The sequence below is a fragment of the Quercus lobata genome, chromosome 12 (genome assembly GCF_001633185.2).
Source record: "Quercus lobata isolate SW786 chromosome 12, ValleyOak3.0 Primary Assembly, whole genome shotgun sequence".
In the NCBI taxonomy this organism is placed as follows: Eukaryota; Viridiplantae; Streptophyta; class Magnoliopsida; order Fagales; family Fagaceae; genus Quercus; species Quercus lobata.
The window spans coordinates 24,052,740-24,070,755 of NC_044915.1; the positions used below are offsets into that span (position 1 = coordinate 24,052,740).

At 33.8% G+C, this 18,016-nt stretch overlaps 1 protein-coding gene across 1 annotated transcript; it reads left to right on the forward strand.

The window, feature by feature from the left end:
• Positions 1–12,338: 12,338 nt before the first annotated feature.
• LOC115970427 lies at positions 12,339–15,817 on the forward strand. Its single transcript, XM_031090064.1, has 5 exons — positions 12,339–12,464; positions 12,633–12,758; positions 12,825–13,025; positions 15,275–15,564; positions 15,649–15,817. The coding sequence occupies exons 1-5, from the start codon at positions 12,339–12,341 to the stop codon at positions 15,815–15,817; spliced, it is 912 nt and encodes a 303-aa protein (XP_030945924.1).
• Positions 15,818–18,016: the final 2,199 nt, after the last annotated feature.

Consider the following 18,016-nt stretch of genomic DNA (forward strand, 5'->3'; position numbering starts at 1 on the left):
GTGGAGCCCATCACCTGACAAACCCATACTCATACCATGCTGTCCAGCTTTTCCCAACCACTCTGATGTGAGGATTGACAAGACGAGTAACCACCCCGAACAAGGAGAAACGGACACGTAGGTGAAGAATGGGAAGGAAATACTAGTATAAAAGGGAAGCTCGTTGCATTGACAGGGGGGGCTGCCCAGGAACCAGAGAAAAGGGAGAGGACGAACTCATAAAAAAGGAGGACGGCGAAGGCGAGACGCTCCTCGGACTAATTCCGAGGAGATAGATCTTCAAACCACATCCGTGTAAGGCTTAGACGTACATACCAAATCCACCTTCGAATGGGCTTCCATGAAAATCCTGACTGAACCGTTACCCAACGACCAAAGTCTAGCCTTTCCAAACCCACTCTCTACAAATCATATTGTTCGGGCCTTTTACATACGAGCCCAAAGCCATCTTTGGATCGTTAAAAATCGTGTCCCTACATATATATATATATATATATATATATATATGCGCCAGCTCATATAGATATTTAAAAGAAAAAAAAAAAGAAAAAAGAAGCACAAACCGATGACTAAAAAAAAAAGAAAAACTATAGCTATTGTAGCTACAGAGTCAATTGAACAAACCAAAAACATTGTAGCTACTGTAGCTATGTGCATTCGCACTTTTTTAACAATTTTTGTGTCAATATAACAATATAGCTGCTTACTCATATAAATATTTAAAAGAAAAAAAAAAAGCACAATCCGATGACTAAAAAGAAAAAGAAAAAGAAAACTATAGCTACTATAAGAACAAATAAAAAACGCTGTAGTTTCGCGCTTTTTATATATATTAGTTAGGGTAGCACGTGCAAGGCACGTACTTGCTATGGAAAAAAAGTAGTGATTAAGGTCAATTCTAGATTTTATTTGTATCACAAAACAATGATATAAATCATTTGATTTTTAAAGTATATAGAAATTTACATTAATCAAAAGAGACATTAATTTTAAGAATTTTGATAATTATGTTGTAAAAAAGTTAATCTCATTCATATAAGAATTTTAATCAACCACAAAGTTAGGGTAGCTATTTAACATATAAATATTTATCTTACTATAATAGTTCTTTCGTACCTATTTTCTAAAGACAATATATCTACTTTCTAAAAATTTCTAAGAATGATAACGAATATCATCATCTTCCAATAATAAACTACTGAGTTTTGCTACGAAAATTTTAAAAAATAAAATAAAAGATAACAAATGAAATGTGTTATCGAATTTTTCATTAGATAAATTATAAGTTTTGAAAATTTAAACCTAGAAAATCAACATTCTTTAGATAACAAATAAAACACCTTATATCATCACTCCAACTTTCTAAGAATTTCTACCATTTAAAACTCAAAATACGTAAATAAAATTTTTAGGATGTTAAAATTTAGCGGGAGTAATTTAGACATTTCACAATAAAATATTTTAAAAATCATAAGTTTTCATTAGAGTTTAACTGAGAGAATAACAATATGACATATTTGCTCTTTTCCAAAATATTAAAGGAAAAATTGTAAACTACCCCAAACATAAATGATGAAAAGTTTTTTTTTCTTAAGTTTTTGTTTTTGTTTTTGTTTTTGTGTGTAAAAGTATGTGTAAGAAAAAAATATACAAAAAGTCAACCCAAGAAAATTGTATGTGGAATAGTGAATTTAGGCTCAACAAAGTTGATTACACCAACAAAAAATTTCTAAAAACACAACAAAATGACGCAACATTTTCATAATATCTTTATAATTTTGTTATATTTTATTTTAACTTGTAAAGAATTAATAGCTTAGCAGTTTTGAAAATATTGTGACGACATCTAGATGTTTTAACATTTTTCACACAAGAAAATGCTATGTCCATTACATTTTCATAACAAATCATAAGTAGTAGGTTACTACAAGTTGTTATTGGTGGGCAAAAAAGTAGTTTCGTTAGTAAGTTTAAATTAAAACCAATAACAATTTAACACATTTGATTTGTTATGCAAGTGTTGTGAAAATTATTGTGGATGTAGCATTTCTTTTTCACAATACTTTTATTTTTAGTTTTGGTTGGTTCTAGTATGATATTTTATTATTTTATTTTGACTTATAATGAATTAACATCTCAACAATTGTGAAAATATTGTGCCAATTTGTGGTGTTAATATTTTATTATAATCTGAAACAGCACGAATTGGACAAACCAAAAATAATATAGCAAATCTACTACAACTTTATGCATTCACAAGGGGGAAAAAAAAAGCGGCTAGTAAAACAATGAAAATTGAACAAACCAAAACTACTGTAACGAAATTAATATAACTTTTCTCATTCACTCTTTTTATATATAGAAATATATATTGCACTTACAATGCAAATTTATATTGTAAACACATGAAAATTGACAAATTTGCAAAATTTGTACAGTTTTTTTTTTTTTTTGCAAATATATATAATATTTGCCACTTTTTGTGTGTATACAATGTAAACTTACATTACAAGTACAAAGTAAACATATAAAGAATAAAAAAAAAATTAAAAAAAAAGCTCAAACCAAGTTGGTGAACTTGAAGGAAAAAAGAAGTTAACTCACTAAACCAAAAATACCGTTCATAACACTGTTCATGAGCCTATTGGCTCTTTTTATACATACTAGGTAGGGTGGCATGTGCAAGGCACGTGCTATCTCTTAAATGAGAAAATTAAAATAAATTTTTTATTTGAAGAAGTATGAAACTATATACATAAAAAATGTATGTCATACAAAGTTAATTTTATTTGTATGAGAATTTTAATAGTTAATCACACGTAAAGTTATGATAGCTATTTAACATATGAATATATTTTTTTTACTATAATAGTTTCTTAGTACTTATTTACTAAAGGCAATATCCACCCACTAAAAACTTTTAAGAATCATAATGAATATCACCATCTTTCAACAATAAGCAACCGAGTTTTGTTAAGACATTATCACAATATTTAAATTTTTGTAATGAATGATATCATATGCTACAATTGAAGTTTTTCATCAAATATCTTCAATCATACAATGACAAATCTTTCATTCATATTTTCTTCTTTATCATTATATATGAGTCTCGGTGCAATATTTAGCTTAGTTTTTAATGAACACTCATTTTAGGCAAGGAAAAGAAAAGAAAAAAAGAAAAGCATGTGTCATCGAATTTCCCATTAGATAAATTATAAGTTTCGAACTTATATTACAATTCTTTAGGTAATAAATAAAACACTTTATATCACAATTCCAACTTCTAATCATTACTGCCATCTAAAACTCAAAATACGTGAATTTTTTTTTTTTTGAAATGTTAAAATTTAGCAGGAGTATTTTAGACATTACACAATGTAATATTTTAAGAATCATAAGCTTTCATTAGGGTTTAACTGAGAGAATAATAATATGACATATCTGCTTTTTTTTTTTTTTTTCAAAATATTAAGGGGAAAATTGCTTGATTTTAAAGTTTAAGGAAGAATTGTGAACTATTCCAAACATAAAGGATGAAAAGTGTTTTTATCCTAATTTATTATTATTAATTTTTTTTTTTTGTGTATGTGTAAAACTATGTGTTTTTACTTAAAATGGTACGTAAAGATAAAAATATAATAAAAAATACAAAAAGTCAATCCAAGAAAACTGTATGTGAAATAGTGAATTTTGATTCAACAAATTGGACTAAACCAAAAAAAAAAAAAAAAAAAAATTCTAGAAACACAACATAATGGTATAACATTTTCGTATTACCTTTATAATTTTGTTATATATTATTTTGACTTGTAAAAAATTGACACTTTAGTAGTTGTGAAAATATTATGACGACAACAAAATGTCTTAATATTTTCACAAGAGAAATGTTATGTTTACAATATTTTCACAACAAATCTTAAAATAGTAAGTTGTTACGAGTTGTTATTAGTAGGCAAAAAAACAATTTCATTGAAAAGTTTAAATTAGAATCAATAACAATTTACCAACTATAATTTGTTATGAAAGTGTTGTAAAAAATGTTGTGGATGTAGCACATTTTTTTTCACAATACATTTATTTTTAGTTGTGGTTGGTTATGGTATGATATATATATATATATATATTTTTTTATTTTAGTTTATAAAAAATTAACATCTCAAAAATTGTAAAAATATTGTGGCAATTTGTTGTGATAATATTTTAACAGCTAAAAAAAAAAGAAAAAAAAGCGAGTTCAGACGATATTTTCAAAAGAAAAAAAAAGTGTGAAACAGTTTGGTCGAATAAACCAAAATCAGTGTAGCTTTGCTACTGTTGCTTTGCACAGCGATGCTTTTTATATATAGAGGTATATATGATATTGATATAGAAGAATTAGAGATAGAGATGTGACATTATACATTTGGTTGTTAATCTATCATGATCCTGAAAGCAGGCCCAGTCTGAGCTGCCAAAGTTGGGTCAGCATAAATGCATGATGACACAAGCAAATCCCATCCACATATCTTTCTTTTTGGGCCCAAAAAAAATCGTCATGTTTTTTAACTTGATTTTTGAAAAGTAACAAACAAATTTTTAAAGTTTGAAAAAAAAAAAAAAAAAAAAAAGTGAAATCCACAGGACCACAGCTTTCACAAAGTACAAAACAAAATCATCATCCTGTGTATTTTTTCCAAAGTAGCCAATACATTAACATACACAACTATGAAAAAAAAAGCTAGGATCACACACTTTTGTGCCGTACCTATTCACTTTCTTAAACACATGCTTGACCTTCAAACTTGAGACTTCTCTTCTTGCATTTACATTGCTTCTTGGTTTCCAACAAGTTACTTTTCTGGTAATTGCTATGAATCTCAATGGAGGTAAGGTTCTTTGTAGCTAGATTTTGAGGAACCGGGTTTTGAAAGTAAAGGGAAAAGAGGCCAATTTAGGTTAATCAGGGGTGAACAAAAACTAAGAACGATGAAAATCATTTTGTGTAGAAGCCATGTCGCCTAGTAGGTGATGGAAATATTTTTGTGAATAAACACACTTTTGGTCAAAACAAGCAGTAATTAAAATAGAAATAAAGATAAGATTAGGAACAATCTCTCAATATTATAGAATCACACGAAAGTATTGTGCATAAAAGGTTAATTCGTGCAACTTAAAGTAAAATTCAGTGTGGATCAGACAGTAATGATTGCATAAAAATTCAAGAACAACCTTTCTAATAATACATTTCCTCTAGATCATGCAAATACTTTTCAAAAGAAGAAAAGAACAGTACACCAATGTTCCGATCAAGAAAGTAGTAAAGATTGCATTGAGAATGTGTTTTTGATGGCGTCTTAAACAAACCGTTAACTTGGCCAAATAATAATAAAATAACACGTTAGCTTACTAAAAGTTAAGAAAAATGCCTCACAGGCACGAAACAAGATAGGACACACATGTCATATCAATAAGGTTCATGCCCACACTAAGTTCAAAATCTTAAAAAATGAAGGAGGTCCACAATATTTAGTAAACACAAGAACGTGTACTCTCCTAATCAATGTATAGTCTCAGAGAAATACTCCGGACTCTCACAATCTTCATTGTGAGAGCCTAGAGCACTGCACCGGGACTATACAATAATTATCCATGTAATATGAACTCGATCGTTAAAATATCAATTAGATCACTCAAGTCAAGTAAGGGAAATCTAGTCAACAGTTGAAGGAGTTTTTGAGTTCTTTTGTACTAAGGAACTTACCTTAGTGTTCCGCTCATTCTTTTCTCTTTTCTTTTTTTTCAATCACCCAACAACTTTAACAATATCAAGTAGCCAGGATTGTCATGGTGTTTTTAGCTTGACAAACGACAGTGCCATTTTCATTTTGTGATTCTATTTTTTGGAACAGAAGCATTTGCAAAATGACAAGCAAATGTCTCAATTTTTTGTTTTGTTTATCATTTAATGCATGACAGGCCCAGTAGCAGTATGGAGATGTAGCTTGTTACTGTTTATTGTTCAATTGTTCTTGGAAATTTGCATTTGCTTGGCAGATGGCATAAAGCCAAAAATGTCATGTTTGGATGTTTCCTTGATTAACATTTTTTTTTTTTTTTTTTAAGAATCTTTTATTTTGAATGAATATGTTTATTAATTCAAAAGGAAAGAGACAACCTGGAGGGGGACCTCAACATCTGCCCCAGAAAACAAAAACGGAGGGAGGAGATGTCCATGGTTCTTAGCCTTACTGGCAAGAGCAAGCCCAAGATGCAATTTGTGGGCAAGAATATGGCATCCCTTAGGCTAAGGGTACAAACGAAAAACCAAAGTTTACATAGCTTTTGACTTCTCTATTGTTTCTCTTTCTTAATTCTTAAGTGCCTGTAAAAACTCCTTTGCAATTTTCACTTCCTTTGTATCACTTGCTCACAGCACTAATGCTCCACGAAAGAAATAAACAAAACAAGATTATATCACAACAGTAGTCTCTCTCTCTCTCTCTCTCTCCTTTTTTGAGACATTACATAATGGACTTGATATCATTAGTTGCATTTTGAGAATAGCGCTAATTCCATATAACCCTCTTCTAGATAGTCCAACACAGTATAGGCCATTCTTTCCCTTCCAGTGATTAGGATAAATAGGTTTTGGAAGTCCATCCTCGCTCAAAGATACTCATCCCCCTGCTCATAACAATAAAATAGTTACTAGTTTTAAAAAAATAAATAAATTATAGTTCTAATATGGTATCTATTTGGTATGACTAAAAATTTGTAGTTTTATTTTTAAAAGTGGAGTTATTTTTTGTAGGGGTCATATTAATAAGTGGAATTTGAATAAGATGTATTTAAGAAGAAAATAAAAAAGAAACTTTAAAAAATTGTACTTAATATGGCAAATAAACTAATAAGCTAAATTAAAGTTTAAACCATATTTTACACCCTACCAAAGCACATTAAAGAATAATTTAAAAAGGATGGAGAACTTATTTCCTTCACTAAAAAATAAAAAATCTTTATTACATTTTTTTTCAAGACAAAATTGGACAACTTCATCACCTACTATATTACAGTAGGATACTCTCCTAGCTCCATATTATAAATGATGTTTAGGAAATTCAACTTTCTAAGGAACAACAATTATTTATTTATGTTTAGCAAAACAAAAGATCTATTATTTATTATCTTTCAAATTAATGGATATAGGTTTCCAAAACTATCCCTTAATTTAAACTAAAATAAAAATATCAAAAATAGGGTTATAACCTTTCAAATAAAAATAAATGATAAATAGAAAAGTTATTAATATCATATTAATTAATGTGGGTTCAGTTACCATAGGTTGAAACATTCTCAAAAAAAAAAAAAATCATATTAATTAGTTTTTTAACTCAAAGTAAAAAATAAAAAAAAACAATAACAGTATAGGATAGAGAGTACCCTACCAATTCCTTAAGCCACAAGTTTGTTGACCTCTTCAAACCTGTACAAAAAATAATGTTATTGTTGTCAAATGGATGTAACTTGCCATTCTTGAAAAGTATGTCATTCCCTTTTATTTGAAGTATTTCTGCCGGCAAAACCTGTCAACGTGTGGACCAATCAATAAACAAGCATATGAAAAAGAAAAACAAACAAAAGCTTAAAAGTGATTAAAGTATATTATATAAGATTTACACATGAAGATGAAATACATGTGACTCATTTACCATTTCAGAAAATAATTAAAGTCAGCTCATTGCTCTTCATGGACCAAGTTAGAAAAGCAGTTAAAGACATGTATGTTTTACCATTAGACAAGATCGCCAACCGGCCAAAAATAAATTGAAGTATCCTTTTCATTCAAACACCTAACATATACAACAATAATTTCTTTACTTTAAAATGACAGTTTAGAGGAATTGACCTAGGATTTAATATCACAGACAACGATAGAATGCCATTAAATTAGATCTATTAATTGAAAACTATATTACACTTGCCCTCATTAAAACTAAAACTCATTACAGATTCATGTACTTATCAAACAAGTAAACCTAATCCAACTTATAAATTTAGTGTAGATCAAATTTGGCTTTGATACCAACAATTCTTACAGATAATCTGACTTTTTAAGTACATGAACCATTTTCTCACACAAAATTCTTACCTGAATTTCCCCTGACTTGATCTATTTATACATACCGACATCAACAACCAGATACTTGCCATACTTAACCTTCATATAAAAAGGACCCTCTGTAGGCCTCGTTATCCCATACTTGGTCAGGTCCCTATAAACCAGCTTGCTAAGCATGACCATCAAAAAATCCACCAAGCTAGCCAAAAAATACTTCACCATGGTTGAGCCCAAGTACACCATCTCCCTAGAGAGAAAATGAACCTGTATATGTAATCCAATAATTGGTAATTGTAACCATGATGCATAGATATAGAATGTAAGGTTGAATTTTATCAACCATCTTGTTGGCTTTATTCCGTGCCAAATTTGCTTGTATTTTAGCAATTAGTAACCTTGTATTTAGGTGGGAATCATGTAAGGGTAGTGAGTGAGAGAGTGTGAAGAAATGCTCAAGATTGTGCAAAGATGCAGCGACTCACGGCTGGGACTCGCGGCTGACTCGCGACTGGCAAACCGTCAAAGCTGGCATATGTATGAAGCATACAGGGAAGCTGAAGAGTCATGCCAACTGTTGCATTATAGGATAAAAGTCCCAGGCTGGCCAGGCCGTTAGCTCGCGACTTTAACTCGCGACTCAGTCTAGTCGGAGGCCAAGTCGCTAAATCACCCTGTTTGGGAAAAACTGACTCTTCGCATTCCTTTCTCACCCCACTATATATAGAACCTTATACCCACGAAATATAGAGAGCTTCCAGAGAGAATTTTGAGAGAAAAACAAGATTGATTCATCCACAATCTTCACATAGAGACTTTTCAAATTCCTCTACTCTCTTCCTCTCCATTGTTACATCCTTGAGAGGTACATTACCAAAATCTTTTCTCACCATACCCATATATGTGAGAAGGCCATTTGGTGTTTGGGAAGTCTTTAAGAAGGGACTAATTTCATATTGGTTGATGCTATGGTCAAGTAGCGGAATCCGGTAAGCTAAAAAAGAAATAGGTTTAGCGTAACCTCGTTGGAATAGGAGCTTGGAGGGCTTAGGTACATTGGGTAGATTAGGCTTGGAGGTTCTTCTACTGTTCATGTATCCCAACTACATTCTTTAGCGGATTATTTACCACTTGGAGGGCGGCGGAGAGGTTTTATGCTGAGGGCTTTGGTTTCCTCTTCGATAACACATCGTTGTATTGTCCTTGTGTTTGCATCTCTCTTCCCTTAATCTTTGCCATTTAATTTCTACTGTGGATATGATTTTATTTGGTTTAGATTATTTATCAATTCTGTATTTAGCTTATGTTCATATTCCGCACATTAATTGTTTGATATTAAGCTTGAATTGGTAATTTGTTCATTGGGGGTCTAAACGTTCATAGTATTTTATACACTAATTAAACTTTCATAGAATAATGAGCTGTAAAATTTAGGTACAGTTCTTTAAGTATTAAATTTGGTACTAATAACAATGACACATGAAAGAAAAAATAAATCTTAAGTTAAGTGTCCGTTTGGAACAGCTTATTTAGCTTAAACTGAAAACTTTTTGCTGAAAGTATAGAAAAAAGATTTGTAAAGTTGTGATTTACAAATTTGTATTTTGTTGGCTTTTATTCCATGCCAAATTTGATTGTAATTATATTCAATCTTGTGTATCCTGTATTTATTGTGGGTTGTGATTGTAAGAGTTGTGTGTTAGAGAGAGAGAGAGAGAGTGTGAAGACTCAAGCAAGTGAAACCAGAAGACTTCTCGTGGGTGTCTTGTAACTAAACTTCCCGCGAAGTGAAGCATGTGCCTTGCACATGACTGAAATGCGAAGAGTCTGTACAAATGGAGACCGCTTTGTCTCTCGAATATCTTGTGGGTAAGGCCTTCCCGCGAGACACTCGTGAGATATTTTGTTCTGCCAGTCTGTACTACCTGATATACACTTTCTGTACCCTCACTATATATACCCATATTACCCACAAATGTGAAGGAGAGCTTCTGAGAGAAAACCCTAGCTAAAACACTTGAGAGTTAGAAATTTTTATACCAACAATTCTCTACACATTTGTCTGTGGAATTTCCTCATCTCCTACCTCTCCATTTCTATACCATTGAGAGGTCAATAGCCCAAACACTTACCGCACCTTTTGAGAGTGTCCAGTAAGGTTTTTGTGCTGCTGGGAAACATTGGAAGAAGCCAAGGATGGCAGATGCAACATGGAGCTTGTTGCGGGATCTGGAGAACTAGACAAGAAACGGTTCCGAGAAGCCTTGTTGGAGTAGGAGCTTGGAGGGCTTAGGTATACAAGGTAGATTAGGCTTGGAGGGTCTCTTGCTTACCCATGTATCTCAACTGATTGTTTAGTGGATCGATTACCGCTTGGAGGGCGATGGAGAGGTTTTTCGCTGAGTTCTTCAGTTTCCTCTTCGATAACACGTCTCGGTGTTATCTGTGTTCGCATCTCTCTTCCCTACTCTTGTTCATTTCATTTTACTGCTATGTTGCTTTAAATATGGATTAGAGTAGCTCTCTTGCTTGTATGCTTGCTTTTACACTATTCCGCACTTAGTATTAAGTTAGTGTAAAATCATCCAAGCCATAATTTGAATTGGGGGTCTAAACAAGCTCTTGTATTTTCACACATTTCGAGCTTTCAAGCTTAATGAAGTCACAAGATCAGCACGTGCAGAATCTAATACCAGAAACAGTTAAAAAGTTTAACCACATGTTTTGATGTAATTGGTTCTGGTTTATTAGTGATGGTAGTTAGATTTTTTGGCGCCTTTTTTCTTCTTCTTTTTCCTTGCTCTGTGTTGGTGTATATATACCAGAGTGGGAGATATTTATTTTTGTACTCTCTCATTTTTCTTTCAATTCAAAGAGAAAAATACCATTCTTTTTAGAGAGCTTACTTTTAACATGGTATTAAAGCTTCAGTAGCTCAATCATGGCTTCCAATTCCACAACAAACATAACCACAACCAACTCTACAACTTTACCTTCTTCTAGTATGTCAATGGCCAATGAATCCGCAAACAATCCTTATTTTCTTCCATCAACTGAGAGTCCTAGTGTTATGCTCACATCACAGCCATTGATTGGACAAGAGAACTACATGACTTGGGCTAGATCAGCTTTCTTGGCCTTGAGTGCCAAAAACAAATTTGGCTTTGTGAATGGTGCAATTCCTGTTCCAGATCCATCTTTACCACTATACAATACTTGGAGTAGGTGCAACACCATAGTTCTCTCATGGTTGACCAATTCTCTCAACAAAGAGATTGGGGCAAGTGTGATGTATATCAACACTGCAAGGGATTTGTGGATCGATCTCCGAGATAGGTTTTTGCAAGGAAATTCTCCAAGGTTGTGTGAACTTCAAAAGGAAATTTCTCATCTTTCACAAGGTTCAATCTCAGTGAGTTCCTATTTTACCAAGTTCAAAACACTTTGGGATGAATTTACCAATTATCAACCTTTCACTGTTTGCACTTGTGGTTCTAAACATTCTCAATTAGATGCTCAACATAAAGAACATATTTTTCATTTTTTGATGGGATTGAACGATAGCTATGGTAATATCACTAGCCAAATCTTGTTGATTAAGTCATTTCCTTCCATCAACAAAGTTTGTTCTCTGATTTTGCAAGAAGAAAAGACAAGAAGCATAGGTCATGGTGTTAATATGGTTTATCATGTTGAAACCATTGCTATGTTTGCTAATACTGGACAAAATAGCAAGGGATATCAAGGTCATGGTTATCATGGCCAAGTTCAAGGATATCATGGCCATCAAGGTCAACGTCAAGGATATCATGGTGGAAAGGGTGGAAACTCTAAGAAAGAAAGGCCAATTTGTATTTACTATGGACTCACAGGTCATATAGCATATAAGTGTTATAAGCTGCATGGGTATCCTCCAGGATATAAGCCAAGAGGAAGTAATAGGCCCACAACTAATCAATTTTCAGCTATCTTACCTTCAAGCAACTTTGGGAATTTAGATCTCTCCAATGGAGGTTTCTTTTCCAATGGAAATTCCTTTTTCAATGGAAATTCCTTTTTCAATGGAGGTTCCTACTCTGGTAGAAATGCTTGTTCAGAAGTCCAGAATTTCTCACCACTGACTATTTCCCTATCATATGTGAATCATTCTATTGCTTCATCATTACAGAATGTACCACAATGTCCTATTTCATAGAATCAATGTGATCAATTGCTCAACTTCATCTCTTCTCTTAAAGAGATGTCATTGATAGGTTCAGGTTTAGGTTCTAGGGTTTTTGCTTCTCATCAAACTGCTTCTGTGATGGCTTCTAGCTCCACACCTCATTTTGCATCATCTATCATTCCTACAATGCCAATTTTTCAGGTAATCCCTATTGGATTCCCCCAAATCAGTCCCATTCCATTTTTTTTTTTTGCACATGTAGTAGATAGGCAAGCTTATAAAAGCAATGATTGGATTATTGACATAGGAGCCACTGATCACATGGTTTATTCAGTGTCTCAGCTCACTTCTATTACATCTATTGTTCAGACTTTTGTCTATTTGCCAAATGGGGAACAAGCCTTAGTCATACACATAGGCATTGTGCAAATTTTTGCTACTTTGATTCTAACTGGAGTTTTATGTGTTCCTTCATTTAGCTTTAATCTCATTTCAGTTAGTCAACTTACCAAGTCTCATTTTTGTTGCCTTATATTCCTTGGTAATTGTTGTTTTATCCAGGACCTTGCTCAATGGAGCACGATTGGTTTGGGTAAAGAGAGTAAAGGTCTTTATCTGTTGCAAAAATGTCACACTGCTACTATTTTGGCTGCTCATTCTGATGCTTCCTTGTCTACATTTGCCTTATGGCATAGTCGTTTAGGTCATCCATCTTACTCCAAGTTAGCTTTGTTAAATAATCTTGTTGCTATGATCAAGAATGTAAACTCATAGTGTTGTGATGTTTGTCACTTTTCCAAGCAAAAGAAGTTGTCTTTCAATTGAAGTGTCAATGTTTCTACTTTCCCTTTTGAACTTGTGCATTGTGATGTTTGAGAACCATTTTCAATTCCTACTAATGAAGGTTTCAGCTTTTTCTTAACCATTGTGGATCATTATTCTAAGTGCAGTTGGGTTTATTTACTTAAGCATAAATTTGAGACACAATTCTTACTTTCACAATTTGCTTCTATGGTTGAGACACAATTTGAAACCCAAATTAAGTGTATTAGGACTGATAATGGAACAAATTTTTTTCTAAAAGATTTCTTTAAAGACAAGGGTATCTTGCATCAATTGTCTTGCATAGCCACACCTCAACAAAATGCCATTGTTGAAAGGAAGCATTAACATAACCTCAATGTGGCTAGAGCTTTAAAATTTCAATCCCATTTGCCTCTCTCTTTTTGGGGTGTGTAAGCGACTAAATCTCTCGTTTGGAAATAAAGTCGAACAAGTGAAATTGTTTCGTAAATGTGAATTTGTATTGATGATTGTGTGGTACAATTCTCTGAAATTACAAAAGAGTTATCCTCTGATTCGATCTCCTTAAAAGACTTGTTGATTGGATTTGTAGTAATGTGATTTTGACTCGAACACCCAATGTACTTCAATTTGGCTGAAGAATGGATTGAAGATCTTTGGAACAGAATTACAATGAATCTCTGGCTATGAGCTTGTTAGAAATTCTTTGTTCTTCATGTTCTTTGTGTTCTTCGTGTATTCTTCGGGCGTTCATCGTCTTCGAAGGTTTGTTGTGGAAGTTCTCCGGGGCTTTAGAGGCTTGAATCCGTGGAGCTTCACTGATTTGTGGTTGTTTGAGGTTTCTGGAGGCTTTTGAGCTTGATTCCAGTGAACTTTGAGATCTAGGCAGATAGTTTGGATGATTCTGCTTCGAATGTTCTTTGTATTTGAAGATTTGTGGTGGAAGTTCTTCGGGGCTTTAGAAGCTTGAATCCGTAGAGCTTCACTGGTTTATGATTTGTTGATGTTTTCGGACCTTTGAGCTTGATTCCCGCAAACTTTAGGATCTAGGTAGATGATCTAGATGATTCCGCTTCGAATGTTCTCCGATTTTGGGGTTGAAGTTCTTGAAGTTCCTGGAGGTTTTGAGGCTTGATCTTCACAGAGCTTTTTCACTTCTGAATTCTGGTCCTCTAAATGTCTCAGGAAGGCTTCTATTTATAGGAGTTTTGGGGTGGGTGAGCGACACGTGGCGGAGCTTGATTGGTGACACATGTCACAGCTTGATTGGTCCGCTTAAGTCATCGCTTACACGTGCGAGGTTGCTTGAGTCATCGCTTACACGTGCGAGGCTGCTTGAGTCATCGCTTACACGTGCGAGGCTGCTTGAGTCATCGCTTACACGTGCGCTGATGCGTGATTGGCTCTTGCATGACACTTGGCAAATTTCTGTTGGCTTCTGAATAGTGATAGCAAAACCTAGCAGCAATACATGGTGTTCTGTAATTGGCTGTATTTTGTGGACTTGGTAATGTGACGTTTCAGCTTGTGATAGGTCGGGAATTTTCCCTCTCTACAGGGTGATTGTATCTTAACTACTATGTACCTAATCAATAGAACTCCTTCTAAAACTCTAAATAATAAGAGTCCTTATGAACTTCTTTTTAAAAATTCTTCTTATTCTCATTTTAAATGTTTTGGTTGCTTATGCTTTATTTCAACTTTATCCCATAATTGACATAAATTTGCACCTAGAGCTAGAAAGTGTGTGTTTATGAGCTACCCTCATGGCATTAAAGGCTATAAAGTTCTGGATTTAGATTCTAAATCTGTTTATATATCAAGAGACAATATTTTTTATGAGCACATTTTCCCTCTAGCATCCATTCCTTCACCTACTTTGTCCCTTTCTTCATACTTGTACAATTTTGTTTTTCCTCATGTTATTCTAGAAATTCCATCACCTTGTTTTACTTCTCAAACTTCTTTTCCCTCAAATATTCCACTTGTTCCAAATTTTTCCCCATGTACTTCTACAGAACCACTTTCTGCAAAATCCCTTTCTGCAGATTCTGTCTCTACTAATTCTCACAATCCCTTATCTCTTCTTCACTTACTCCAAATATTGTTCCTCCTGTTCCTTTAAGAAAATCAACTAGAGTTCACAAACCTCCATCTTACCTCACAAGATTACTCTTGTAAGTCAATGGTCATTAAACCTGAATCAGGCCTTCCTTCCTTATGACATTTATGATGGATTAAGTTATTGTCACCTTGGTCCAACCTTTCATTCCTTTGTCATGGCTGTCACTACTACTCCTTCAAAACCTGCTTTCTTTCATCAAGCAGTTAAATTTCCTAAATGGAGAGCTGTCATGGATAAAAAAATTGCTGCTTTGGAACAAAATACCACTTGGTCTCTCACACCTTTGCCTTATGGTAAGATTCTCATTGGGTGTAAATGGGTGTATAAGATCAAGTATAACTCAGATGGGTCCATTGAACGATACAAGGCTAGGTTAGTTGCTAAGGACTACACTCAATGAGAAGGGTTGGATTATTCTGAGACCTTCTCTCTAGTTGCAGAATATGTTTTTGTCAGAATATTTTTGGCCTTAGCTATTGTGAAAGGGTGGTTTCTTCACCAAATAGATGTGAATAATGCCTTTTTCCATGGAGATTTGGCTGAAGAAGTTTACATGTGCTTACCACCTAGCTCTTCACAGCAAGGGGGACAATTTAGTGTGCAAATTGAACAAGAGCTTGTATAGTCTAAAACAGGCTTCTAGACAATGGTTTGAGAAATTTTCAACAACCATCTTGACAATGGGATTTGTTCAGTCTAAGTCTGACTATTCTCTCTTTACTCACTCATAAGAATCTTCATTTACTATTCTATTGGTGTATGTGGGTGACATACTGTTAATAGGGAACAATCCTACTTATATTAGTGAGTTAAAATAGTTACTTGACAAGAAGTTTGGCTTGTAGGACCTTGGTGTTTTAAGGTATTTTCTAGGCCTTGAAGTGGCCAGGATTGATAAAGGGATTAGTCTAAATCAAAGGAAGTATGCTTTGGAGATTTTGAAGGACACAAGCTTCCTAGGGTCCAAACTAATGAAGGTTCCTATGGAGCAAAATTTGAAGTTGTCCAAGTATGACGGGAAGCTTCTTTCAAAACCTAATCAATATAGAAGGCTCATAGGTAGGCTCTTGTATTTGACTCTAACTAGGCCTGATATCACCTATGCAATACATAGGCTTAGTCAATTTCTTGATCAGCCAAGAGAACCTCACGTGATTGTAGTGAATAGGATACTACAATATGTCAAAGCTTCACCTGGCAAGGGAATTTTCTTTCCAAGCAATTCAGCCTTGCAGCCTTTTGTGATGTAGATTGGGTTGGCTACCCTAATACAAGAAAATCATTAACAAGTTATAGTGTGTTTTTTGGTGATTCTTTGGTGTCATGGAGATCAAAGAAGCAAGGAGTCGTGTCTAGATCATTTGCTGAGGCAGAATACAGGGCCATGGCTACTGTGGCATGTGAAATAACTTAGGTATTACAATTGCTCAAGGATTTGAAGATTGATCATCCTAAAGCTACTATGCTCCTTTGTGACAACCAGGCTACTCTGCACATTATAGCAAACCTTGTTTTTCACGAAAGGACTAAGCACATTAAGGTGGATTTCCATCTAGTGAGAGATAAAATTTTAGAGGGTGCTATCAAGACTTTTTATATTGCTAGTAATTCACAAGTTGCGGATATTTTCACCAAAGCTTTGGGAGTTCCAGCTTTTATCAAATTAGTAGGAAAATTGGGTTTAATAGATATTTTCATTTCAAAGCCTTTGAAGCCCTCAAGTTCTTGATTATCATTGCAAGTCTTAGAACCTGAGGTTCAGGACCAAGTGTTAAGAGATCAAATCGCGATGCTTTGAAGAAAAGGAAAGAAAATAAGGAAGAAACGGCAATGTCGTATAATGGAATTGGGCAAACGATAGAGTTAAGCTTAATGAAGTCACAAGATCAGCATATGCAGAAGCTAATACCAGAAACAGTTATATAGTTTGACCACGTGTCTTGATGTAATTGGTTCCAATTTATTAGTGATGGTAGTTAGTTAGTTAGATTTTTTGGCACCTTTTTTCTTCTTCTTTCTCCTTGCTCTGTGTTGGTGTATATATACCAGAATGGGAGATATTAGGAAATTTGGACCCCGGTTGATAGAATTAACAAGTTTTAACCCAAGTTGTTAATTAAATTTATTATGAATAAACCTTGTTAAAACAAACGAATATCAATATCATGCACAGCGGAAAAGTAAATAAGATAAGATATGATGACCCAGGAAAATTAATGAAACAAACTAGTTTTACAAAAAAAAAAAAAACCTGGGGGAAACCTTTTCGACAAGCAATTCACTATAGTAAAGAGAAGTTTCAGATCTAGTACAAAACCTTTATCCCTAGACTCTACAATCCCCGTAGATGAACTTACAGCAGAAATCTTTTGCCACTTCAGAACCTCTGAACTCTTCAATATATGAACGCCACCCTTTTGCACAGATCCCAGTACCTAACTCTAGCAACTTGAAGATGTTGTTGGCTGCAAAATTCTTCACTTTATCAACAATGAAGATCAAGAAGTACTTGGTTACAAAACCCTAAGGCACAAAAGACGCAGCAAATTCTTGCAGAGAGAATAAGGTACTAGGTCACTTTCTGCATATGTTCTCCATATATAACGACTTTTAAAATAAACCTTATATATGTCTAGGGTTATGAGAAAAGAAACCCTACATATACATGTCAGCTAGAGCCAAAAATCAGATCTGGAAATTCTGATTTCATAGATCTCGACAGATTCAGCTTCTTTCAAGCTTTGTTCTTAAATCTCTATAGATATTGTTTTTGTCGAGGTATCTGTCAAGCTTTAATAAGCTGCTTTTGTTCACTTGTTTCTTG

Bases quoted from the DNA above. Each gene is read 5' to 3' on its own strand.
- LOC115970427 (XM_031090064.1), top strand. From the start codon at position 12,339: ATGTCATTGATAGGTTCAGGTTTAGGTTCTAGGGTTTTTGCTTCTCAT. The intron at 12,465-12,632 runs GTAATCCCTATT...TCTATTGTTCAG, and splicing joins CTACAATGCCAATTTTTCAG to ACTTTTGTCTATTTGCCAAA. The intron at 12,759-12,824 runs GTTAGTCAACTT...TGTTTTATCCAG, and splicing joins TTAGCTTTAATCTCATTTCA to GACCTTGCTCAATGGAGCAC.